Here is a 27,253-nt window from a genome sequence, read left to right on the forward strand (position 1 = left end):
TTGTTTTGTTTATTTATGTTTCTCCTCTTCATTATGTTTATCTAAGTTTATTATGTCAAGGTGAAAAGGTTACACTAATGGTGTAAAAATAAGTATAGTATAAACTCAACATGAACCTTAATGTTTAATATTAACATGTCTTATCTTTTTATCTTACTAATTCTCAATACCTTGTTTGTTAAATGGTTAATCTAGATTTATGTTGTATAACACTTGGTACAACAAATGCTTGGCACTCTCATAGCCCAACCGTATGGTATTACCTACACCTGTGCTATGAAAGGAACTTGATTTGTTGTCAACATAAGCTAGCATCATGAATTCCTAACAATATTTAAAAGGTTGGTGTTATGTAAATAAGATAATTAATATGATCATGTTAACAATTTATAATGAGCTATTAATGACAAATCATCCGATTGGAACCTTTTTCGTGTGTGGTTTCCAGTTGAGTAATAAGAGTTTATACTATACTTGTTTGAAATACCATTAGTGGATCCTCTAACATTGAAATTTGTTTTTATCATTGTTTAATCCTTACATTAATCTTCTATCTCAAAGTTCCCATTAATTTCTTTCTCTTCTTCTTTTTATTATTATTATTATTATTAATATTATTATTATTTACATTCTTGTTATATTTTATGTACATTAAGTATGCTCTGTGTTTGATCAAGGATCCTGACATTGTTGGTCTTGCCTTGTTCATTCGCATCAGAAATCTGTTTATATTATATGATATATATCTTTGATCTTTTCATAAAATCAGTACATAGGCTGAAAACCTGTGACCCGATCTTTTAAATCATTATCAGGTATAACAACGCCACGTACTAAGTATTATTATTATATTATTATTATTATTATTATTATTATTATTGTTATTGTTATTATTGTTGTTGTTGTTGTTGTTGTTGTATTGTTATTTATAATTTATACAATTAACCTCTCTGTGGTTCGACCCCGGTCTTGCCGGGTTATTTATTACTTCGACACTCCTACACTTAGGAGAAGACATCAATCTTTTGGTCGTGTCACAATGTCGACTCAATTAAAACAATTAATGATATTAAAAATGATGCGTTAAAAGCCCAACACGTTGAAAAAACATTTGAAATTCGAATCCTTTTGAAATAAAGCTAAAAAAAGCTAAAAATGACACAAATATATCAAGAATATATTTTTTGGGTTTTCATTGTATTATAGAATGTAATTATATAGGAAATATTGTAGTCATATTCTTATGTGGTAATCTCCACCTTTACTATTGTATATTGCCCTACTCATATATATAGAAAGGGTTGGCTAACCTATTAGGTTAAGCCTCCTAATTATTTCTCAACTTGGTATCAGAGCCTCCTAATATTTTCTCTCTTTGCAGCCGGCCCTAATTTTCTCCCCCATGGACTCTCCTCATGCCGCCGTTGCTCCAACCTCTCCCTCCACCGGTGATGCATCATCACCGGCCAGCCCTCTTCCTGCTGCTGGCTCTGCCGTTCCTCTGCCTCTTATGGGAACACAATCTCCAATGGTTCCTCTATCAAACACCCACCATGTTGTGTCGTTGAAACTTACGAACACCAACTATCTTTATTGGAGAATGCAGATGAAGCCATATCTCCTTGGTCAAGGTGTTTTTCAGTTTGTTGACGGCTCCTTGCCGTGTCCTCCATCTCATATGATTGATGCTTCGGCTGATTCTTCTTCTGCCATCAGCCCCTCTTTTCTTCGTTGGAAGCAACAAGATCAACTTATTTTGAGTGCTCTTCTCTCCTCTCTTTCCGTGGATGTGCTGCATCTTGTCGTCGATTGTTCTACTTCACATTGTGTTTGGCGCACGCTTGAGAAGGCACTTGCCTCTCCATCTAATTCTCGGATCATGCAACTACATGGCTCCTTTCAAGACCTTCGGCAAGGTGATGCATCGGTTAGTATGTATATGCAGCAAGCCAAATCGTTATTTGACGAATTGGCTGCTGCTGGTCGCCCAATGTCCCTTGAAGATTTCAATCTCTATGTGTTTCGTGGACTTCGCGGTGAGTTCAAAGACTTTGGTAACTAGTCTCATAACCAAGGCTGAACCGCTATCGTATGCTGATCTTCATAGCCATCTCCTTACCCCATGAGTTTCTGCACAAGAACTCTTTTCACTCCATGGCTGTCGGTTCATCCTCTTCATCACTGCTGTCTTCTTCTTCTCTGCCGCAGCAGCCACCATTGCTGCCAACACCTCCGAATTCTGCTTATTATGCCATGACTAATCACAGCCGAAAACAGGGGACGTTCTAGAGGTAATTGGCGCTCAAACACCAACCGATTTCAGGCCCCAAACAGAGGTCATTCCGCTGCAGATTGGAGGCAAAATCAGTGGCAAAACAGGCGCACCTCTGCTGCAGATTTTCGGCCAAAATCAGGGGCAGTGGTCTGGACATGTCCGCTGCCAATTATGTTCCACTCCTGGCCATTCAGCTCTTCAATGCTATCAGTTTCGCAGCAGCACACAGCAGCCCTCTGCTCACCTTGCTGTTGCGAATGATTCTGCTGCAACGACTTGGTTTCCCGACACCGGCGCGAATCAACATGTGACGCCTGATCTTGCAACTCTAACTGATTCTGCTCCTTATCTTGGTAATGATTTCTTGCATGTTGGTGATGGTAAGGCCCTTGACATATCCCATGTTGGACATACTACTTTATATTCCCCAAACGCTTGTTTACATTAACTAATGTTCTTCGTGTGCCTCACATTACCAAACCGTTGTTATCTGTTCAGAAATTCTGTCGTGATAATCATGTTTATTTTGAATTTCACGATTCTGTGTTTTATGTGAAGGATCTCGTCACCAAGGAAGTTCTTCTTTCCGGTCGGAGTCATGATGGTCTTTATGTTCTCTCCGAGTCCTCGGCTACGTCAGTTCCTCAAGCTTTTTGGTCTCCTTGCATTTCTGCGACTGCCGACTTGTGGCATCGTCGTTTAGGTCATCCAACTCCTCGCATTCTAAATTTGTTAGTTTCTGATAATAAAATTATTTGTACGTCTAAACGATCTTTTACTCAATGTCAAGCATGTCCTTTAGGCAAGTCATCCCGTTTGTCATTACGACCGACGGGTCACAAAACTTCTACCCCACTTGAATTAATTTTTAGTGATGTTTGGGGTCCTGCTCCAATGTTTTCTTCTGATGGTTTTCGTTATTTTGTTATCTTTGTTGATGCGCACACTAAATATATCTGGTATTATCCGCTTGTTGCGAAATCTGATGTATTTTCCACGTTTCAACGTTTTCAGACACTTGTTGAGCGTCAGTTTTCTCTTAAAATTAAATCTGTTCAAACTGATTGGGTGGTGAATATCGTAAATTAAATACATTTTTTCAAACAATTGGTATTCATCATCGATTAATTTGTCCTCATACTCATGAACAAAATGGCACAGTTGAACGTCGTCATAGACATATTGTCGAAACTGGCCTAACCCTCTTAGGACAGTGTCATGCCCCATTGCGTTTTTGGAACTATGCTATGGAATCATCGGTCTATCTTATTAATCGCATGCCTACTCCTGTTCTTCAAAATAAATCTCCTTTTGCGTGTCTGTTTCATCGCACTCCTGATTATAATTTTCTACGCACTTTTGGGTGTCTTTGTTTTCCATTTTTACGTCCATATCATGCTCATAAATTAGATTTTCGATCTTCTCCTTGTGTGTTTTTAGGCTATAGCTCGTCTCATCTTGGTTATCGGTGTCTTGATTTAGAGTCTGGTCGTGTCTATGTCTCCCGTCATGTTCGTTTTCATGAATGTGTCTTTCCTTTTCAAAAGTCTGAACAGGTAACAACACCCCCGGTTCCCCCCACTCCACCTACCTATCTTCCATCACTGCAACCCCCTTCCTGTTTTCAGCCTCTTCCTTCCCAACTCGGCAAAACACACAACTCACCTTTGCACCTTGCCGCAACCCCCCAGCTTGCTCCCCTGCCCGTTGATTTAGCCGACCCTGCCTCACCACCCCACACAACCATACTATCACCACATGCTTGTCTTTCCAATGATTATTGTGCAGGAACAGGTTCTGACTTGCAGGATTCAGTTGCGGCACAACCTCGCACCTCCCCGGCTTCACCTCCTGGTCTGCAACTTTGTGTTGATCTCTCCTCTTATCCTCTTCAGCACATTCCAGGTACAGGTGTTGCTACTCCATGTCCCGCTGCTCCTAAACACCCCATGGTTCTTCGTCCGAGACAGCCCAAGACAGCGCTGATCACCACCACGACAGCCACCTCTGCTGCTTCCTTCAGTCGGGTATCTTCTCCTCCCTCGCATGAGCCACTTATTTTTCCTGATGCTAACAGATATGAGGCGTGGCATAATGCTATGCGAGAGGAAATTCAGGCCTTACGCGCAAACAGAACATGGACTTTAGTGCCATTTCATCCGTCCATGAATGTTGTTGGTAGCCGATGGGTCTACAAAATTAAACGCAAATCTGATGGTAGCATTGAGAGGTATAAGGCGCGCCTGGTTGCTAGGGCTTCACTCAGCAAGAAGGTATTGATTACTCAGAAACTTTTAGTCCTGTATCAAACAGGCAACAGTCCGCTTAGTGTTCTCCATTGCAGTTTCGAGTGGTTGGAAAATTCATCAGCTTGACATTCATAATGCATTTCTAAATGGAGTCCTTGATGAAGAGGTTTACATGAAACAACCTCCAGGTTTTGTTGATTCTGCACTCCCAGGTCATGTATGTCGATTGCATAAATCTCTATATGGGTTAAAACAGGCTCCGCGGGCTTGGTACACTCGTCTGAATGATTTTCTATTATCCATTGGTTTTCGTGCTTCTAAAGTGGATACCTCATTGTTTATCTTCTCGGTTGGTAAGTGACATTTGTTATCTTTTGGTTTATGTTGATGATATTCTGCTTACGGGTAATAATGGAACTCTACTACAACGACTCATTCAGCTACTGAGCTCTGAATTTAAACTTCGGATTTGGGTGATGTTCATTATTTCTTGGGTATTGAAGTGCAGTGTACTAGTCTGGACTTATGCTTTGTCAACATAAATATACACTTGATATCCTCACACGAGCTGGTATGTTATCCTGTAAACCAGTTGATACTCCTATTTCGGCATCCAAAGCCACCATTATGCCGGATCCATTGTTTTCTGATGCTACTCGTTTTCGGCAACTTGTTGGTGCTCTCCAATATCTCACTTTCACACGCCCGGATATTTGCTTTGCTGTTAACCGGGTCTGTCAATTTATGCATGCTCCTACAGAATCCCATTGGGCTGCCGTTAAACGCATCTTGCGTTATCTCCGTGGTACGGCATCACATGGTTTACATATTACTCGCAGCTCTTCCTTTGCTTTACACGGTTTTACAGATGCAGATTGGGCAGGTAGTATTGAGGATAGAAAGTCTACAGGTGGTTATCTTGTGTTCTTTGGTCAGACGCCAATTTCATGGAAATCGAGTAAGCAACGCACTGTTGCTCGTTCTTCGACGGAAGCTGAGTACAAAGCCTTAGCCGATGGCACGGCTGAAGTTATCTGGCTTCAGTACTTGTTAACGGATCTTCAGATTCCGACTCATTCTGCTCCTATTATCTGGTGTGACAACCTTGGTGCCACGTATTTGTCCGCAAACCCTATATTTCATGCTCGCACAAAACATATTGAGATTGATTATCATTTTGTCCGAGATAGAGTTGCGAAGAAGGAGATTCAGATTCGTTTTATTTCCTCTCAGGATCAACTTGCCGATGTCTTCACTAAGCCACTTCCTGCTGCTTCATTTACTACTTTTAAATTCAAGCTTCGGGTTGATCCTCCACCCTCAGCTTGAGGGGGCGTATTATAGAATGTAATTATATAGGAAATATTGTAGTCATATTCTTATGTGGTAATCTCCACCTTTACTATTGTATATTGCCCTACTCATATATATAGAAAGGGTTGGCTAACCTATTAGGTTAAGCCTCCTAATTATTTCTCAACTCATTGTTTTTTTTTTCCCTAAAAAATATTTCAAAATAGGGTTGAAAATTGAGTAGTAACAAAACTGAAAAGAAAAGATAAAATAGATCTCAAAATTTTTAAAATCCAAAGTCTTTCATATCCTTTCAACCAAAAAAAATAACTTAGCTTTGCATGACTATTAAAAAACTAAGGAAGAAAAAAGATAAAAAGATAATTTCATGTGTAAGAAAAAGGTTATAGTTTCTTTCTTCTTTGTGTCCGTAGAAGATAATTTCATGTGTAGGAAAAAAGGTTAAAGTTAATTTCTTTCTTCTTTCTGGCCACCACCCTTTTTTTCTTTCTTGCTTTCCTTTTATATGATAGAAAAACCCTTTTCCCCACACCACTACTAGTTCATTTGTATCCTAAAAAAAAAAATAGGAGTCCTTTCTAAAAATAAACAATTTATATTTAAAAAGTACAATAAACTACTTTCCTATAAAGAAGAAAAAATAGTCTTGCATAAAATCTTTAAATTTTGACTTTAAATTTAGTGAAGTTTATTTGATCAAATAAATACCTCTTTCATATGAATAAATAATTGCCATATCGGTTTGAATGCTTGGTAAGTAAGTTGGACTTGTTTCTTCACAAAACTTGTCTGTTAACAAAATTTATGGGTTATCTTAGAAAAATCATATATCTCTCATATGAGCTTTTTTGTGCTGCAATTTGGTTTGTTGATATGTCTTTAAGTCAAGAATCCAAAAAAATTAAGTTTGCATCAAATGGACTTCTTTAACTCAAGATATTCAAGTCGAAATGACTGAAGGTAAAAAATAGAAGAATACGAGACTTGTCTTTAAAGGCTGTGATTTCTATGTTCTTTCTTCTTCTTTTCTCTTGCCATACATGTATAGAAAAATATAGATGTTAGCTATCTAATGTCACTAGAATCACTTCATTTCAACCTCTACAATTTAAGTTATGCGTAAAACATTGATCGAATATTAAATCTGTCAATATTTGACACATATTGGAACATGATCTGAATCTTTTCTCCAAATTGCTCTTTTTTTCTAATCTTACATCCAAAAATACCTTCATAACTTAAAATAAAGAATATCAAGTCATTTATGTATAAAACATAAGAAAAATGCTAGGTAAATATGGATAAGACTAACGAATAGTATAGTTGCATTAGGGTTGACTCGGGATAAGGCCCAAGTTATAGGTTGGGAGGGTCAACCTGAGTTGACCCAAATTAAAAAAAAAAAAAAACCTTGTTTTGATAAAAAATAAATAAAAATAATCAATCAATTTTTTATTTGTATTTTATCTTGAATTGACTTGGTCATAGTTTGACTTGAGTATTTTAGCCAGTCAGGTCAAATAAAATCCTTAGTTTATTTTTTTTTCATGATTTTTTTTTTTTTGTTTTATTTAGAGATTGTGTGACACTACAACTTGAAAATGCACTTACTTAAATATTGCCTAAAATAAACTATTTACTAGGGGTGATCATTTTCGATTTAGTTTGGTTTTTATAAAAAAAAAAGTAACCAAACCGAAATTTCTTTTTTAAAAAACGAAACCGAGCCAAAACCAGTTTGAACCGGCCGGTTTTGGTTCGGTTTTTTTGGACAAAAATCAATTCAAACTAGTTTGGCTTGGTTATTTTCGGTTTGGCTTGGTTTTTTCAGTTTTGGCTCAGTTTGGCTTAGTTTTGGCTCGTTTTTTTCGGTTTGTCTTGGTTTTTTCATTTTAGCTTGGTCTAACTTGGTTTTTTTTGTTTGACTCTGTTTTTTTCGGTTTATGTTTGATTCGGTTTGATTTTTTTGGTTTTAGGCTTATAAAACTGAAACCAAACCAAACCAGTCGGTTTTTTCACGGTTCGGTTTTTCCAGTTTTTTTTTTCGGTTTAATCGATTTTTCAGTTGTTTTTCTCACCCTTACTATTTACTCTCATCGCAAGCTACATATAACTTTACGAAAGGTTTATAATATATATTAAGGGTTATTAGCAAGAGAAAAATATATAGAATAAATAACTAAATTACTTTCTCTAATCACAAGCTAAAACTAAGTATTAGGAACAGGGAGGTTTTTATCTTTTATTGCCTAAAATATTTGTAATTCTCAAATTCTTTGCTTTAATTCTCATCAGATTGAAAATAAAAATAAAAATAATGGTTGTTCCAATAGAGAAAGCATAATTCACTTTGTTCTTATTATTTACAACATTCTATAAAAATGTTTCTCTAGTTACCATTCATGTCCACCATTCCAAAAAAAAAATTCAATTTCTCTACTTTCACTACCATATCAGCAATCACAAATATTCCAGACTTTCTTTGGACATGAGTATAAATTCCTTGTTCCACATGGAAGATACTGCAACTTAATTAAGAATTTAAAAGTAGCTCGAGGAAAAACTGATTGAAGAAGAACACTTTCGTAGTCTTTACTCTTTTAGAATTTTCTATATGGATTTAATAAGCTGGTAATTCTTGGTAGTATCACGTGAAAGGTATAAGAGCCATGGGGCTTGAAATCAGGATATGGTAAAAGGAGACAGGCTTCGTTTGTATATTTGAAGATAATATGAGCTGTGGTTGGAGTCAAATTAAATTCGTTTTAGTCCCATTAGTTGTATCTTTTGACATGAAGCTGAAAAAGAAAAGAAAAGAAACTCATTCAACTTGAAAATTTCAGATTCTAACCAGGAAATTATCATTTACATAGTGGTTACTTATCTAAAAATTGCTCAAATTATATAGAAAGGAGTGCTAATTATTGATTAACAAGTAGGATTTAAAATTGTGATCACGGATAGAAGACTAATATGCAAGCCTGTGATTTGATTGCAATCAGTAATTTGTGCCTTAATTAATCCCTGATAAAGATAATTAATTATGCATGGAGATTTAGCGAAAACAATCAGAACCATATAACTAAATATAGTCTCAGGAAACAAGTCATAGTTGTAAAAACTGAGAAGACCTCTTTCATTTAAAAAAATAATTAATAATAATAATAATAGCTGAATTCATCTCTGGATTATCGCTAATCTATAATAAAGGCGAAATCAATCAGAATATTTGAAATATTCATGAAAACCGATATCTCAGAAATGTTAGTCAAGATTCTATTTGAACCCAATTTATCAAAAGTCCCTTAGTGTAGTACTACAATTTTTTTCCAATAAAATGGAAAAATCATTCGAAAGCTTAATTAGTTGGGTGAAATTTCTTAAATTTTCTCTATAGCTTATTTAATAATCAATAGTTTTGTTATTATTCTTGACAAATGATTATTGCAAATGACTTCAGATCACATATTATTTCATATTTAAAATTAATGCTTACATTTATGTAAAATAATACATTAATGTACCTTAAATGTCCGAAGATCAAATTAGATATAGGTCATGTCTTTAATAATGTTTGGAAATGTGGTGTCAACCGCATTTCCTTAAAATTCAATTTTATTTTTTGTATATAAAATAATTTTCATATTTTCGGATCATTTTTAATATTTTAATATCAAAAATAATTTTAAAAAAATTAAAAAATATATTTTAATATATTTTTAAAATAAAAAATACTTTAAAATACAGTTATTACCATAATTCCAAATCCACGTTTCGTCCGCCTAACATACGGTGTTGATATCCGGTGTCAAGTAACTGAATCGCCTGTGAGCAAGTCAGCGGCAAGCCCACTGGCATGTGCTGTACTTTGGGGGTTCGTCTTTGAACTTACTTTGGGCTCTTTTGTATTTCTGGACTCATACAGGGTTTGTTCTTTTAGTCAGTTTATGGGCTTTTGAAAGCCTTCACAAAGAGTAGGTGTCCACCATTGGTAAGGGAAAACAAGAAAAGATCTCTTCCAATAAAAAGGAAAACAGTGAAAAACAAGACAAAATTTGTTTTGTGAAAAAAATGAAAAACACAAACAGAAGTTCAAGCACAAACATTTCCAAAATAATAAGGAGAATAAATTCTTCTTAGTGAAGCTTTAAACCATATGTACTGGAACGGATCCATTATAAAAGGCTATATATATTTTGATTGCGGCTTCTCCCTTATAATAATATTTTGGTTCTGAAATGGGAAAAAAAAGTTACAACGCATCAAAACAACAAAATAAAGCTAAACCCCAAAAGGAATAAACCAGCTGATCAAGAGCGCATAGAGCTAAAAGGCATAGTATAACAATACATGAGAAAGTTCCATCCTTATTGAAGCATTAAAAATAACAGTACTACTCCACAGAAATATACCTCAGACCCAGGGAGCTAGGTTTTTCAGACTCAAGAATACCAGCAAGCCTTTTAGACCGATCATCTAATTGTTTATTTACTTTAGGTGGACATTGCTTGCTTAAACCGAGATGTGCCATGAGAAGACAGACATGAGTGAGTAGCTCCCCACCTCGGGCAAGTTGATGAGTGTGCTGCTTCCATCCACAATGACTTGCGGCATACATCAACATGTCCACCCACACATGACTTATCATTTCCCATTTCTCGTCATTTGACCAACCATCCCGTCTCTCCAATGACTGCAATGACACAGCAAGCATGCAACCATCTAGTAGGGCTGACTTTTCTCCGTTGCCTTGTTCATCAATTTCCTTCAACACGGTAGACGGACTTTGAAGCAATTCTTTGAAAAAGGCTTTCACTTCAGCTTCCTGAAACGATAATGCATTCAATTCTTCCAAGGAAATGTTGTGCTTCACTTCTTTATGTGTATTCCATAAAAGGAGACGACGCAAATGAATTCTCGTATCATCATATCTTGTTTCGCTGGGCTCTCTCGCTAACATGGTTGGACAATTAACCAGGAGATACAACATGTAATCGGATAATAATGTGCTGTTCAATATTACACTTTTTCGCTTCTTGTGAAAACCATTCTTCTGATCAGAATCATGCAAGTAACAAACATGAGTAGCAATGTGCCAAGTGAGGAGGCTATGAATGAATTCTACACCAGCGACACTCCATCCCAATTTATCAAAGCAATGCTTGCTTCGAAGCACCTCTAAACCTCTCTCTTTCAATAGATTCTTGAGGAAAGTGAAATCATTGGTATCGGGATCGTACCTTGAACGTTTATCCTTGACTTGTTTGAAGAGCAATTCTTTTAAATCCTTGCCCACTTTTTTCCAGCTATCAATGTTCCCTATGATCCATGGAAGGTACTTCTTAAGAAGCTTGTTGTTTGATTGAGCACTTATTAGGTTGTGTTGTCCCATAGATCCTGACCAATATCTTTTGGGCTTCCTACAAAATGTTAGTAACAGAGAAAGACAATGGATTCGACGGGGAATACCACCAGCTCTTTCACTAGTACTGGTAAGCCAAATCATAGTCCAGTCGGAAAAGAGATGCATAATGATGGAATAAGTTTCAAGGCACACAACTCCACTCAGCAGCACGTAAGATATAATCTTATCATTTTTCGAATAGACACTACTGCTCTTTGTCATTATTGAGAAGGAAGCTAATGCAGAAATAGATGATAAGAAGGTGGTATAGCGGAGAATGACGCGAGACCTGGAAATCCTTGTCACCTTAGAATAAAGCCGATCATACTTGAATCCCAGCTCAACTTCTATCAAGTGGAAGGCTTCCTCCGCTTCCTTTTTAGAAACCAAATCATAGGTGAATTTTTGATCCAATCTGATGAGATCAAAATTCTTGGACAGTATCTGGAACGTTTTATATAAAATATGAGCTTCATGGAGATATATGACCTTACTTCGTGTATTCTGGTAGCAGGGTAATATATCTTTAATCTTGATGCGATGGTCTTCCGCAAAAGGTTGTGGCGACACGTTATTGTATACGTGGATTCTCGTCAAAACCCAAATCCTTTCACCATATTTGATGATTCCTGAAACAAAGATTGGAATGAATACCGACGTGATGACATTTTTGTTCCATAACCTGAACAAGACATAACAAGCCACACCAACTCGGGTTACTAGCTCAAGAAGGCGAACTATCAATAATTTGCTGGCTTGATCCATTGAATAAACAGGAATAGTTCCAGGGCCACCAAGGTGAACAAGAAGGACTGGAGCCCAAAACACAGGAATTAATTTCGGATTTGCGGAGTCGGCTTCGCTGCGAGCAAGGATACCCAACGAAAAAGTTGCCACCCAATCTGCAGACAGGTATGCTACCCAAAGAAAAGTCCCAAGCAAACGTCCATTAGTATACTTCCGTCGGTTTCCAAAAATGGTGAGCAAGATTTGCAGAAGGAGACTGAGTAGCATTAATGACCGAATCTGCCATTCATTCCATAGTTCTACAATATCTTGAGACACATGGGCTAAATCAATCTTTGACGACACGTCCCTAGCAAACACATTTTTCAAAAATAAATCAGCATAGTTACAAACAATTTGATCAAAACGAACTTGAGAAAATTAAAAACAACATACAAAAGGACCATTTTTTTTTCTTTTTCCTTATTTTATATATATATATATATATATATAACCTTTTAGTTTAAGAATTAAAATAAATGAATAAAAGGAAAACGTAGATGAACTCCTAATATATATGAAAATAGAATTATTAGAGCATGTACAATGGATAAGTTAAATGGAAAGCCAAAAATAAAAAAATTAATAGTTTAGCTTTTCTTTGCTTGTTTTGCACATTTCAAGGGGAAAGCCAAAGAAAATATTAAAATGTATTTTCTCTTCCACAAATGCTATTTCTATATATCTCTTTAAAGAACCAAAACCAACAAAATAGGGTCATTAAAAAATAAACTAATTAAATATAGCAATGTGAAAAAAAATAATAATATCAAACTTATTAAAAAATAATAAAATATTTTTTTTTTCATTCCAATATAAATGATTCTTCAAATAATTTTTTTTCATTGGAATTTTTTATACTATTTAAAATATTGTTTTATCAATTTAATTTTTAAAAATAACATTTTTGCATTGCACAACCTTTTAGTGCTTGTCTCACAGTCTAGACAGACAAACACATATTATCTCTCACGCTCACTGTTACATGGCTTTCTAGAGAGAGAAGCGCCGACCTCTCTCTATAAAGCAAATAAGAAAAAAACCAAAGAGAGAACCAAACCTTATGGGGGCTACCCTCGGCTAAATATAGTCGGCGGTAAGCCCCTTAACATCTTTTTAACTCTTTTTTTCTCCTTTTGTTCATCTTCCCCCTTTTTTTTTTCAGATCTAGATCTAGTTTTTTTACTAGTTCCTTGAAGTTGTGGCCATAGGTGAAGTGGTTAGTATGTTTGTAGTATTTGGAGAAGACTTTCCTCCTTTGAGCTGCCAGTGGTTTTTTTTTGGGTAAGAATGGGGCTGTAATTTATGGCCGAAATTGGGTTGATTTTTGTTGCAGGTTGCTGCTTGTGATGAGGGGAAAGTTCGGATATGTTGCGGGTCTCCTGGAACCTGTTTGTGAGGGAGAAAAGAGAGGCAAGGCAGGGTTATATGCCGGGCTACTGGTAGCAACGGAGAGTAGATCGGGGCTGGGTTTTTGGGAGGAGATCGGGTCTGTTGAGGGGCCGGTGATGTCGGCTTCAAAGGAGGAAGGAGAAAACGGGCAGATGTGGTTTCTTAGCTGGTTTGGCGTCAGTTTCTTTACGGTGCTACTGCTAGTAATAGTGAGGAGATCGGGTGTTTGGATTTTGGGGGAAGATCGGGTGATTTATGGACTATCAGTTTGAAAGGAGGAAGAAAGGGACGGCTGGTGTTTCCAGATGGTTTTTGGCATTGGTTTGATGGTGTGGAGAAAGAGAGTGGCATGGCTGGTGGGTCTGGCAAGGATGGTTCAGGCTGGAGGAGATCTGGGAAAGGGTAGAAATTAATTTTATTTTTTCAGGTTGTATGGAATCCTTTGTTTTCAAATTTTAATTTTGGTGGTGATTACCCTAAATTTAACTAGACTCAAAGATTATGGCCTTGACAAGAGCATCTGAGTTCAGTCTCTTTTCTTTAATAAAAATAAAATAAAAATCATGAACTATAAATACTATATAAATTTTTTAAACTTTAAATTTAAAATTTTTTCTTTATATATATATATTAGAGTTTATATTTTTAAAAATATATTTAAGTACTTTTAAATTTTCTCATGTAAATTAATTCAGAAAATGAAAAATGGAGTATACAGATGCCATAAACCAAATAGTATCAACTCTTGCATATAAATACAATAAAAAAAGATTTAAGCCTTTCACAAAAAAACCTAAAAATATGTGTAAGAACTATTTGTTGAAACCTATGGAGAGAAAATGAGGTTAAATTTCTTGAAATTAAATGTAATTAAGCTTGAATTTAAGGTCAACACTAAGTAGAAATGGATTAAGAAGAAGAAGCAGATTGGATAAAGAGCCGACGGGAAGAAGAAGCAAACTGCTTGTGGCTGCCTATTTTAGAAACTAAAGTTCTTTTTTCTCTGGTGCAAAACAATACCATTTCTAAACAAAAAAATTTGTTGAAGTAAAAAATATGTAAAAAAAATTCATTTATTTAAGCCAACCTTTCAACTTAATAAAATAGCATCATTTATATCCACCAAAAATAACAGTAAAATAAAAAATTAATGCATAAACAAAAGCATACAGACATACATTCACACAGAACTTGCAGCCCCAAAGTTTGTTGAAGTAAATGTCTGCCGACTACGCTGCTGTGTAACCAGCTTGAGTTGTGTTCCCAATCCTGGTGCCACAAATTTGTGTTTTATTATTTTATAGAGATGGTGATTTATTTAAGGATATTGTGCAACGCTATGAACTTGAAAATGAAATTCCTGTCACGAAGCAAAATGTGAAACGTTTTTTATACTGCTTAGAAGGAATAGAATAAATAATTTACTGTCTTCACAAGCTATATACAACTTTATGAAATGTTTATGGTACGTACATATTAACGGTGGGTTATTCCTCTGAATAAGGTCTTTCCCACCAGCTATAGAATAAATTAATTTCTCTATTCACAAGCTAAACCTTGAGGGCTTGGTTCCCTGCAGGCTTTAATTTTCTGTATTTCACTTTTGATTGCTAGACTTCTGTACCTTTCTTTCTGGCCACTCTCTTGATGGACTTTATACCAATTTATCTTCTCAATAGTAGCCAAAAACCATACCTGGATATTATACGTTCAAGAGCATTAATAGTGGGGATTGTTATATATCACTAAGACCAAAAAATTATAAAGTTTAGACCAAGAAGAACATGCCAAAACTTGAATGTGGATAGTGAATGGAAGATATAAAGAGTCTACATGATACAAGATCAAGATCCTTAAAACAAGAAATAAATGGGTAGTTATCTTGAATAAGGTGGACGTATACTTACTAGAAGTTATCTTAAATAAGGTGATTGTATAATTACTAGTAGTTATTGGAAGTTATCTTGAATTTTTCTATAATTTAAAGAGGAAGGCAAAACAACGACAACTGCATTGCAGTTTTATCAAGTTCACAGGATCTTTAAAATCTATTTATCAAGTAGGCATTTAATTGTAGGTTAATAAAAGTAAGTGATTGCTTGTAGGCAATAATTCTATGGACAATACATTTGTAGGTGATAGAACACTAGAAGATAACTCTGTAGGTGATAATCAAGTAGGCTTGCAATTTTCTTTGTAATCAGTATTAATTCCATAAACCAAAAATATCAAAAATATCTATTATCTAGGAGTTTCAATTCATGAATGTAATTAGAGTATGAATCACTATGAATTTGAGCTACTATTTGTGTGAAAATAGATATAATCATATTGATACTTATATAACTTTGTAATATAAATTTAAAATTATGTGAGTAGATCTATAATTAAATCTAGAGTTTGAATCAATTAACTTAAAACTCGAATTTTAAGGTTGTAATATCATTTTAATTGAGGCAGACACAGCAGAACCTACACCAAACAAGAAATATGTTGTTTAATTATAATTTGCAGTTAACTGAGCTGTTTTACAATTCCTGTTTCCTGAAAATTTGGGTTATGAATTAGTATCTAGATACCTTACTTTGGTATAATTTCTCAAAACAATATCACAAGCACAGAACTTTGATATTGAACTCCTGTGTAGAATGATGATTACTTACAAGTTACAAAACAGAGGATATGTTGTTCTTTCAGAATGATTCACTCTCTCTTGTCACAAGGCAAAACTTTATGCTGCAGGCTTCTAGATAACCCGTGATTATCATGGTCACACTTACTGTTTTGGAAGAAATTCTTCATTAGTACATCTAATTAGTAAAGTGAAGTAAAAACATTCATTTTGTGTTATGTTTTTTTGCTGTTAATTTCCATTTACTCTTTTGAGATTTCTTTTCAAGATTCTCGTGAGATTTTTAATTTGTGTTAATTAGAAATAATGTAATTTTATTGATGAAAACAAATTAGTGTTAATTTGTGTTAATTAGAAAACAAATTTCTCATACAAAACTTTATTCAAACACTACCAAAAAATTAACAAATAAAAATAGAAACACTAATGGATGTTTCCGTTGGTAAATTGTTCACTTCTCTCTAACACTGTTTATCATGTTAATTACAAAAGGTATCACTGATGGATTAATTTCATAAATATTTTTTAGAGAGCTCTTGAACTATTCACTTCTCAATTGCACTATTAATTAGTGTTCTTTACATATTAAATCACTGACGAATTAAAAATTCATTAGTGATACATAGGGGTTTCTGAATTTTTTTATTCAATTGAAAATTTAAATTAAATATTACAGACGAAATCATTGATAAAATTTTAGCACATCAAATCCGTGTGGCATCCGATGGTAATTTTTCATTTGTTTTGCTGATTTAGTTCTTTGGAGTTGCCACCTAGTATTTTTATCACTACGAACCCTAACTGGTCTTTCAGAGATTCTAAGGAAAGGGACTGGTTGCGTAAAGGGAAGGTATTAGCACTCCTAGTACGCCCTACCTAAGGTAAGCTGCTTAGTGTTTGGTTTGCTTTATAATTGCTACGGTGTTGATGTTTTGTAATCCCATCAATTTTTTTAGGTTTGATTCAAACAAAATTTATTAGGATAGAAATCCAAGGAGATTTCATGTGTTTTGAAAGCTCATTTTTCCCTTAGTATTTCAAGAGTTTTGCAACTCGTAAATCTTAAGGATGAGGGACAAAAAATTTTAGAAATCTAAGGAATTCAAGGCGCTTTAAAAGCCTATTTTTTTGCCTTAGTGTTTCATACTCTCACGGCTCGTAAACCATGGAGTAAAATTGAAATATCCTCGATTATAATCAAGGCTTATTTCAAGGATGTTTGATGACTTATTATTCCTAGAAAATTATTTTGGATATTTACCACTTAGGGTTTCTTTATCCAAATATTAACAGTGAATAATAACAAGTTATTCCCAATAATATTTTGGATATTCATCCCTTTAGGATTTCTTTATCCAAACATTAACGGTGAATAATAAATGAATCCCCCTCAAAAATAAGATTTTTGTATTTTTTGAAATATTGGCCAATACCCTTTGGAGTTTTATAAACATGTTATAAAATTCAGAAATGCAAGAAAATAATTTTTTTATTGTGTTTAAGAAATCCTTGCGACAACACATTTTTGACAGTTCAAATATTCATTTTTTTTAAGACATTAAAAAAACATGTTAGGGTATTGGTCGTATGCAACATATAAGAAAATATTTTTTTGATATATATGTATATTTTGTCACATCACGTCAAAAAACCAGGTATTTTAATACGGATTGATATTTTTTTTACAACAAAAAAAAATCCAGACCTTGAAATAAACATGCCAGAAAATAAGTCTCTTTCCCTTTCTTTTATTTTTTATTTAAAAAAAAAATAGGTCCGACCTTAATGAAAGCTGATGAGTTACTGTTCAAGTGAATTAAATTTCACTTGAACAGTAACACATGCAACCAAAAAATACATGCAGAACTGAATAACAGACCTGGAGAAAAATGAAGGAGCTGCAGCGACGTTGAAGGCGTGCTGGCTGGTCTGTCCATGTTCGTCTGTTCCAGCTCTTTTCCTTTTTGTTCTCTTCTTGCGTCGATCTCCTTTCTGGTCAGGCAGCGGCTGGAGGCAAAGTGGAGGGAGACTACTGGTTGCTACTCATGAAAGAAGTCTCTCCTCGCTGTTCACGGTGGAGCCAGGTTTGCCGCAGTGCTGGACATGTTGCAGACACGGTGCTGATGAGGAAAAACTGGCAAGGTGCAAGGCTGTCACGGTAAAGGGCGGCGTCTCTTAGAGAGAGATTCAACAGCCCAGGGGTGCACCTTCTCTGTTTTCTAAACCGAGAACAAATGGAAGATAGTGGTGTGGCTGGTTTAGGCGGTCAGTTCCTGGAGAGAAAAATAAACATGGGCAGTTCCTAGGTTTCACCAAGGAAAGGGGTATGTCTAGTTTGTCCTTGGCAAAGAAAGGGAGGTTGGCCGAGAGATGGAATGGGGACCAACGGGAAAGGGAGAAGAAAGGAGCTAAAATGGCCGGTTAGCAAAAGGGAAATGAGAGGTGACTTCTGTGTAGAGAAAAGGAGGGAGAGTGTGCGGCTGAAGGGAGAAGGGAAGCTTGTGTGCAGAGGGAAAGTTTTGGCTGAGGAAGGGGCAGTGACGAATGTGAGAGGGAGAGCGCTGGGTCTCAAAGTTTGCTGGGGAAAGCAGCAGTAAAGGAGGAAGGTAGGAGGCTGTGTGTGGGGATCTAGAAGGTGGGTTAATCGAAAAAAAGATATGGTGAGATGACCCCGGGGAAAGGCTGCTTAGGTTTTTTCTTTTTGGTAGAGATGGGAGTGTGTCGCGGCCTCTTCAAGATGATTTTAGGTTTTCTTGGGTTTCCTCATTTTTTTTATTCTCTCTTTGTAAATTTTATATTCCTTTTTTATTATTACTGGATGTTTATTTATATAGAAAATCTCTATATGTGTTATTTAAAAAAATATTGCAAAGATTGTCTTCTATAACCATCACTAACAAATCCCATATATATGGTATTTTTTATTGCATTGATTATTTTTCATAACCAGCAAGAATCAAATCATATATCTATGGTATTTTATATTGCAGTAATTATATATGATTTAATAATTATTTCATTGACATATTGCTTCCTTAATATTAGCCTTGATGCTTTATGTTATCGCCACATGTAAACCCTTATTAATTTATTTGTGAAAATTTATCGAAACATGGGTCAAAAATTGGGTAGCAACAGATGCCCTCTCTTTACAATGCTTACGAAGCAAAACTCCTCAATGTTTTGCATAGTAAGCTTGTAAAGAAAAAAAGTCTTCCTTACTGGCTGAGTGATCCACTCATCCAAGGACTTCACTTTTAAAAAAAAAAAAAAAAAATTAGTCTATTTTCACGGGCGACCTACCCACACACACTCAACCTCGTCTATTTTCAGGGCCAACCTGCCCATATACTCATGCTGGTCTATTTTCACGGGCAACCTGCCCTTTTGATTGGGTTAAACTAAGATCTCATCTAGTAATCCCCTTTAACTCGAAGCAAAGTTGATGTGTAGCTCAATCAATCTGAAATCCCATTTGGTGATTCCCTTTAACCAAAGCTAAACTATGTATGTGGTTGGGTTAACTTGAGATCTCATTTAGCGATCTCCTTTAACCACAACCAATATAAAAATATATGTGTTATCTCATTATGATGGGTGACCTACCCAAAATGAAAGATGGTCTCATTATGAAAAGATGGTCTCATTATGGCGGGTGATCTACCCAAGTGGAAAAGGGAAAAAATGGTCTCATTCTTATGAGTGACCTACCCAAGGGAAGAATAATCTCATTATAATGGGTGACCTACCTAAGTAAAAAAAATAAAAAAGATGGAGAATGGTCTCATTCTAATGGGTGACCTACCTAGAAAAAATGATGGTCTCATTGTGATGGGTGACCTACCCAAGTGGAAAAGGGAAATAGTGGTCTCATTCTTATAGGTGACTTACCTGGTGGAAGAATGATCTTATTATAATGGGTGACCTACCTAGATTAAAAAAAAAATGGAGAATAGTCTCATTCTAATGGGTGACCTACCCACATGAAAGATAAAAGGATTCTAGATAGGGGTCTCAATATCTGGAGACCTACCCGTTTTAAAAAATTTAGAACCACTCCATGTTTTTTTTTTTTTTGAAAAACTCCATGCTTTTTTTCTAGGAAACAGTCTCAATATCGGGTGACTGGCCCTTTTAAAATTCTTAGAAAACTCCACGCTTTTCTAAGAAACGGTTTCAATATCAGGTGACCTGCCCATCTTAAAATTCTTAGAAAACTCCATGCTTTTCTAAGAAATGGTTTCAATATCAGGTAACCAGCCCCTCTTAAAATTCTTAGAAAACTCCACGCTTTTCTAAGAAATGGTCTCAATATTGGGTGACTTGCCCATCTTTAAAATTCTTAGAAAACTCCACCATTTTCTAAGAAACGGTCTCAATATCAAGTGACATGCCCATCTTTAAAATTCTTAGAAAACTCCACGCTTTTCTAAGAAATGGTTTCAATATCAGGTAACCGACCTCTCTTTAAAATTCTGAGAAAACTCCACGCTTTTCTAAGAAATGGTCTCAATATCGGGTGACCGGCCCATCTTAAAATTCTTAGAAAACTCCACGCTTTTCTAAGAAATGGTCTCAACATCAAGTCACCGGCCCCTCTTAAAATTCTTAGAAAACTCCACGCTTTTCTAAGAAATGGTCTCAATATCGCGTGACCGGCCCATCTTAAAATTCTTAAAAAACTCCACGCTTTTCTAAGAAATGGTCTCAAAATTGGGTGACCGACCCTCTTAAAAATTCTTAGAAAACTCCATGCTTTTCTAAGAGATGATCTCAAAATCAGGTGACCAACCCCTCTTAAAATTCTTAGAAAACACCATGCTTTTCTAAGAAACAAACTTAACATCGGGTGACTGGCTCCTCTTTAAAATTCTTAAAGAAAACATCATACCTTGAGGAAATGAAGCAGTGTTGGTTTACAATCCCTATCCTTTTCTGTAGTTCCATTGACCTGAGATTTTGTACCTCAGCGGTTTCCTAAAACTTGGAACTATATTGGCTTTCGTCACACCTTTTCCTGCCAGGTTAGTGTTGTTGCTACCCAATTTTTGACCCATATTTTTTATAAATTTTCAGAAAAAATCAAAAATAGCAAAAAAACAAAGAAAAAACCACAAAAATGCATTTTTGATATATTTGCATTGTTTTTAGCATTTTCAACGTTAACTCAAAAGAATTTAAATTTTCAAAGGTATTTTGGAACGCGTTCAATTTTTAATGCGTAAATTTTATGATCACTGATTTTTCTTGTTGAGTTGATGTTGATATTGCTCACTTTAAAAAATACAAAAAATAAGAAACATCAAAATTTACAAAAAAAAGAAAAGGAAAAGGAAAGAAAAAGTTGAGGGACTAGTTTGAAAACCTAGCAAAACTTTTCCTATAAATACAATGCTATAGTGAAAAGAAAAGAAGGGGACAAAATTTTTAGATGGGATAGAAAACATTTAGGGAGATGAAAAATGGTGAAAAAAAGAAAAGGAAAAGAAAACCTAAAAAAACCTAATCTTCTCCACTTGGCTGCCGCCTCCCTCTCCCTTTGAAACCACAAAAGCCAGAGCAGCCACAACTCCCCCCACATGAGCAACCACCTCTCCCTCTCCCGAAAAACCAGAAAAAGCTCCCTCATTTTCCTTCTACTAGCCGGCCACAGATAGCCCCTCATTCTCCAAAACCAGAGCAGCCAGCTGCTCACTTCCTCTGTCAAAAACAGAGACCGGCCACCCGTTTGCCTTAAAAAAACAAAGGCACCGTCCCTAGCCTCTCCATCAGCCCTCCTCATCCTCTGTTTTCTTCCCCAAAACTGTTCCCTTGCTTTGTGACCCAAAGCTAGCCGGCCGCGCCCCTCCACTAGCCGCCGATCTCCCTCGCGGCCAAGATGACATCGCCGCCCACTGACTCAGGCGACTACAGCGCCACAAAAACACCCTAGCGCCACCGTCAGCTCCAGCATCACCAAGGACACCGCCAGTAACCCACCACCAGCAAACCCTTCAGCAACCAGTCCTCCTTCGATTCAAACCCGTGTAGCAGATCTGGACCGAGACCCAGCCGCCATCAACGCCGATGATGCCCAACAACCAGATGCGCTACAGGGATGAACTCTCGGGCAACAAACCGTGATAGACCCGAAGGAACCGTATTTGAGAAAAAGTGAAACTAAAACAGACTGTTGCTTGCGTTTTTTGGTTTTCTGCAGGTAACGGTGTTGCTCACAACCGACAGGAGAGTGAAGAGGGGAGGAAACCATCACGGATCGCCCCCCGGTTCTCTGGATTTCACGGCGGCGCATGGACCCACGCGCCGCCACTGTTTCCATGCCCAGAAACCTTCCAGCACTGTTACGGGCCTTCCCTCAGTTACTGTAGATTTTTGGGTTTTTTATTTTGTAATTTTTGAATTGTATTTGATTTATTTTTGAATTTTCGTTATTTGTTTTACATGTAAAAAAGAATGTATAAAAGAAATAATAAGAAGAAAAGAGATGTGTGTGTGTGTGTTTGTATTTTTATTTATGTTATTGAATTATAAAAATTAAAAAAGACAAAAAAGAATTTAGTTTTAAATTTGAATATGATTAAATATCTAAGGACAAATAAAATTATGTTATATTTTCCAAGAAAATGTAAGAACATGTTTCTACATATATTCTGGATTTAATAACTAATTTATTAAAGCCTTAAGAATTTGATTAATATTTTAAATTTTCAAATCACATCAAACCACAAAGCAGCTTACCTTAGGTAGGGTGTGCTAGGGGTGCTAATACCTTCCCTAGCTATAACTAGTCCCTTACCCACAAATCTTTGACCACGACCAATAAATCTGGGTTTCCTAGGAACCCTTAATAAATACTAGGTGACGACTCCCAAGACCCCAAATCAAGCAAAGACAACGAAAAATCACTAAAGTCGAATCGCCGCGCAGATTTTGACGTGCGACAAGTGTTAAGACAATATAATATGCATGTTTTTTTGTTACTTACTTTTTAAAAAAAAAACATAGATCTCCCTTTTCGTTGTAGACTTCTTGAGCTCCTGTTTCCATTTGTTTGTTTGACCCGTCCTCTTGAACCAGAATATGATCCACGCACTATACTTCTTTTATGGGGCCTTTTCTTACTCCATTGAGTATTGTCTTTTCCATTTTTGAGAAATTATTTTCTAAGAGGAAAACTCAAAAATTTTTGTTTTTTTTCATGAAAACTAAAACCTTCAATCATATTTTGTTTTAAGCAACTCTTATAAAAGGTGTTTTAGAAGTTATTTGATGATACCCCTTAGGTTTTGGTTCACTATAAACCCCTATGTGCATGTTTTGCCCCCAGTGTGGTATGCAATACCTATCAGGTTTAAATTTGGTTTAGATCCCTCCAATTTGAGAATCGATGGAGTCATCTCCTTAGTTATGTATAAAAACAGTTCTTTTAAGTAAAAGATTTTGAATGCTATGCGATCATGCACTTTATAAAGAAAAGGTTCTTTATAGAGAGAATTCATGGCCGAACTTTATTTCATTGATAGGGAAGCATAGTATTTCTTTATAGAGTCAGCATTCACATGTCTAACTAGATGTTCTCCATCCATTCTAGATAACAATAAAGCTCTTCCCGAGGTAAAAGATCTCCTAGTAAAAGCAATATTTTCTTCAGTACAAGATCTCATGGAATCCTCGAGGTCGAACCTTTTTATCATATAATTTGGCCATTCTTCTTTGGTATAGTTGAGAATGGCAGATTACAGCTATCCTCTTTCACTTATCAGATTCAACTATTCATATCTAACTTTTACTCACTCTACCTCTTTTAGCTCAAAGTCTATCAATACTCTTAATGAGGGGATTTCAACTTCTAAAAGTATTATCGCCTTCATTTCATATATCAATGTATACAAGGCGACTCTTATTGAGGTTCGGATTGCAGTGTGGTACGTGTGAAGGGCAAATGACAACATCTCATACCAATCATTGTAAGTGACTACCATTTTCTAAACAATCTTCTTGATATTTTTGGTAGCAGCTTCTACTGCATTATTCATCTTCGACCTATATGGTGAGGAATTGGCATACTTGATTATTTCATTTAGCGCAGAGTTCTATTATCATCCTACTATTGAAGTTCTCGGCATTATTAATTTTTCTAGTGGACCATATCGACAGATCAAATATCTTTCCATAAATTTATTCACCACTTTTTTTTTCACGTCATCCAAACATCTCAACAAAGTTTCGTCAGATGATTTCTTATACAAAGTTTCCCCATCAAGATAGAAATCCATTGCCAAACTCCTCAAAGTCTTCTTGTCGATTGTGGATGCACCCATGGGATATGTCGATACACGACGTCGGGCAACGGCTCCACCTTTTTGTTTATTTAACAAAAAGATTTTTTTTTTTACTTGGGGGAAATGAAGATTTTATTGGGGTCATCATCTAGTAATATGAGGGAACTAGAAATCCCAAATTAGACACTGGTCCTAGAGATTCGGGTACTGGGTTAGTTATGATTAAGGGAAGGTAGACACTACCCTTAAAACATCCTTTCAAGAGAAAGGTTACCCTTACTTGTGTGTTTTTTTTATTTGTTTCAAATGATATTATATTTCGAGCTTATTTGCAATTTTGTTTTTTTTAATGGTTAATGTCGGTCCCTAAAAATAGAAGACACGTTAAAAATGACATCAGTCCCTAAAAATAGGTGACTCGTCTAAAATATTGATGTTTAACCCTAAAAAGGAGAAGTACGTCTGAGTTACCAAAAAAATTATGGACATAATCTATATTTGGTATTTAAACTTTTGACATCGGTCATTTTCTGTAAAAAGAGACGTGTTGACAAACAATATTCGTTTATAAAACAAAAAATTATTTTGATATCGTTGAGAAATGAGTATAACCATATTTAAGATTTAGGCTTTGGACCCATGAACGATAACATTATAAGATGGGTGTTAGAACCCGCATCGTTATTCCTTTTATATTTATTTTTTTGTTTTTTTTTTTACATGCAAGAAAATTTACAAATATTTATATATAAAAATATATAAAAAAATACTGCTAGGAATCTCAAAAAATTACAGAGTACCACCATATAGGTAAAAGAGGATTCTGGTATATCTGAGGGAGAGGATTCAGATGAAGGTGTTTTCGACGGCCGTTGATGGCTAAACGAGGGAGAATCGTTGGTTTGAAGTTTCGGTGGCTAACACAAATCGCGGCCTTTTTCCGGCCAGATAAGGAGGTGAAAACGCTGAAAAAAGTCGGGGGTTTGCTTGGTAGGAGGGTAGCAACCTTTCTGTGGTGGTTCGAAGGTTTGAGACGATCGAAAATAGAAGATCGGATGAGAGAGAGGGAGTCGCCGGCGAGAGGAGAGAGAGGCTCTAAGGTTTCGCTATGGTGTGAACGCTAGCATGGTACACTAGTGCAGCTGAAGGATGTGAACCGTTGGATCGCGGATGAACTGATCCTTCGGCTGTGATTGGATTTGATTTGCAAAGTTGATCGACTGTCCGGATTGTCTGGGTTTTGATCTGGTGTGGCGCGGTGCACCAAAAGCTTGGTACACGGGGTGACGTGGCATGCCAAGATCAAAAGGCAGATTATTTCAAAGGCTGAGATGAATTTGGGTTTTAATCTAGTGTGGTAAACCATATTGTATCCTATTAAATCAAAGGTCCAGAACTAACACCATTAGATCGAACGATTATGATATTTTTGATATTTTTCAAATTATTTTTAATAGAAAAAATAAAAAAAACAATATCTTACCCGCATGAAAAAAAACTAAAAAAAAAATTCAAATAGTGATACTCTTCTTTCTTTCTTTCTTTTTCTTTTCCCTCTTCTATCGTGGCTATTTATAGCCAATACTCAGGGGACAACGTATTTATTTCAAAAGAAAAAAAATGCATCGTCGTAACTAACCCAACTACTATAATACATTCCTGTATTATTAATTTTGTTTTATTATATATATAATAATAAATATTTATATGGGTAAAACTAAAAAACTTAAATCAGTATTAGAAAAAGCTCGTTTCAACCGCAAAAAAAATATTTTAATTACCGAAAATTGTATTGGAACACAAAAAAAAAACATTTGATGGGTATCAACACGGTGAATCGGGTTTTGACCAAAAAATGATGGTTTTGACCCGAAACAGTCTAAAACCTCATTTTCTTACCCCGGTCGACATGGTTTGACCCGGTGGACTCGGTTTTGATAAAAAAATAACGGTTTTGACCCGAAACGTCATGAAAACTCATTTTTTACCCTGGTTGACATGGATTGACCCGTATTGACCCGGTGGACTCGGTTTTGATAAAAAATGACGGTTTTGACCCGAAACGTCATGAAAACTCATTTTTTACCCTGGTCGACATGGTTTGACCCGTATTGACCCGGTGGACTTGGTTTTGATAAAAAATGACGGTTTGGACCGAAAATGACGGTTTTGACCCAAAACATCATGAAAACTCATTTTTTACCCTGGTCGACATGGTTTGACTCGTATTGACCCGGTGGACTCGGTTTTGATAAAAAATGACGGTTTGGACTGAAAATGACGGTTTTGACCCAAAACATCATGAAAAACTCATTTTTACCATGGTCGACATGGTTTGATCCGTTATTGACCTGGTGGACTCAGTTTTGATAAAAAATAACGGTTTTGACCCGAAACGTCATGAAAGCTCATTTTTTAATCTGATCGACATGGTTTGACCCATATTGACCTGATGAAATCGATTTTTATGGAAAGATGCAGTTGACTCGAGAAAAATATATTTTGAATTTTAAATTTTTTTCTTAACTTTTTTGGATTTTTATGAATAATAATAGAAATAAAATGACATTCAAGAAAATCTTAGTGAATCAAAGATTTTGGATGAAATTCTTGATATCATAGTACCAAGGGTTTCCATCTATTTCTTATATCAATGTGTATTGGTTGTACCTTGTGCCTAAAGTCTAATCTAGCCATAGAAGCTAGCCTGACCAAAACATCAGAATGGTTTCCTTCCCTTCCTAGATGGGTGAACTTTATTTCCTGAAATTCTCTACACAAATTAGATAGGTATTCTTGGTAAGGTCTCAACTTCTCATCCTTGGTGTCGCACATCCCCCGCGCGGCGTCCGATGGTGATTTTTTGTTTGTTTGTTGTTTTGCTTGATTAGTTTCTTTGGAATCGCCACCTAGTATTTT

At 35.8% G+C, this 27,253-nt stretch overlaps 1 protein-coding gene and 1 long non-coding RNA gene across 2 annotated transcripts; one reads left to right on the forward strand and one right to left on the reverse strand.

Annotated features, from left to right (window-relative positions):
* Positions 1 to 2,421: 2,421 nt before the first annotated feature.
* On the forward strand, positions 2,422 to 3,170 carry LOC140955360 (uncharacterized). Its single transcript, XR_012169350.1, has 2 exons — positions 2,422 to 2,655; positions 2,834 to 3,170. It is a non-coding gene; the product is annotated as an uncharacterized lncRNA (long non-coding RNA).
* Positions 3,171 to 10,046: 6,876 nt separating this feature from the next.
* On the reverse strand, positions 10,047 to 14,737 carry LOC118049133 (uncharacterized). The gene is made up of 2 exons (XM_035059032.2): positions 14,599 to 14,737; positions 10,047 to 12,338 (listed from the first exon to the last, which is right to left on the reverse strand). Coding segments are annotated over exons 1-2 (2,109 nt in total). The 5' UTR covers positions 14,601 to 14,737; the 3' UTR covers positions 10,047 to 10,231.
* Between the last annotated feature and the right edge of the window lie 12,516 nt (positions 14,738 to 27,253).

Source organism: Populus alba, chromosome 3 (assembly GCF_005239225.2).
Source record: "Populus alba chromosome 3, ASM523922v2, whole genome shotgun sequence".
NCBI classification, from domain to species: Eukaryota; Viridiplantae; Streptophyta; class Magnoliopsida; order Malpighiales; family Salicaceae; genus Populus; species Populus alba.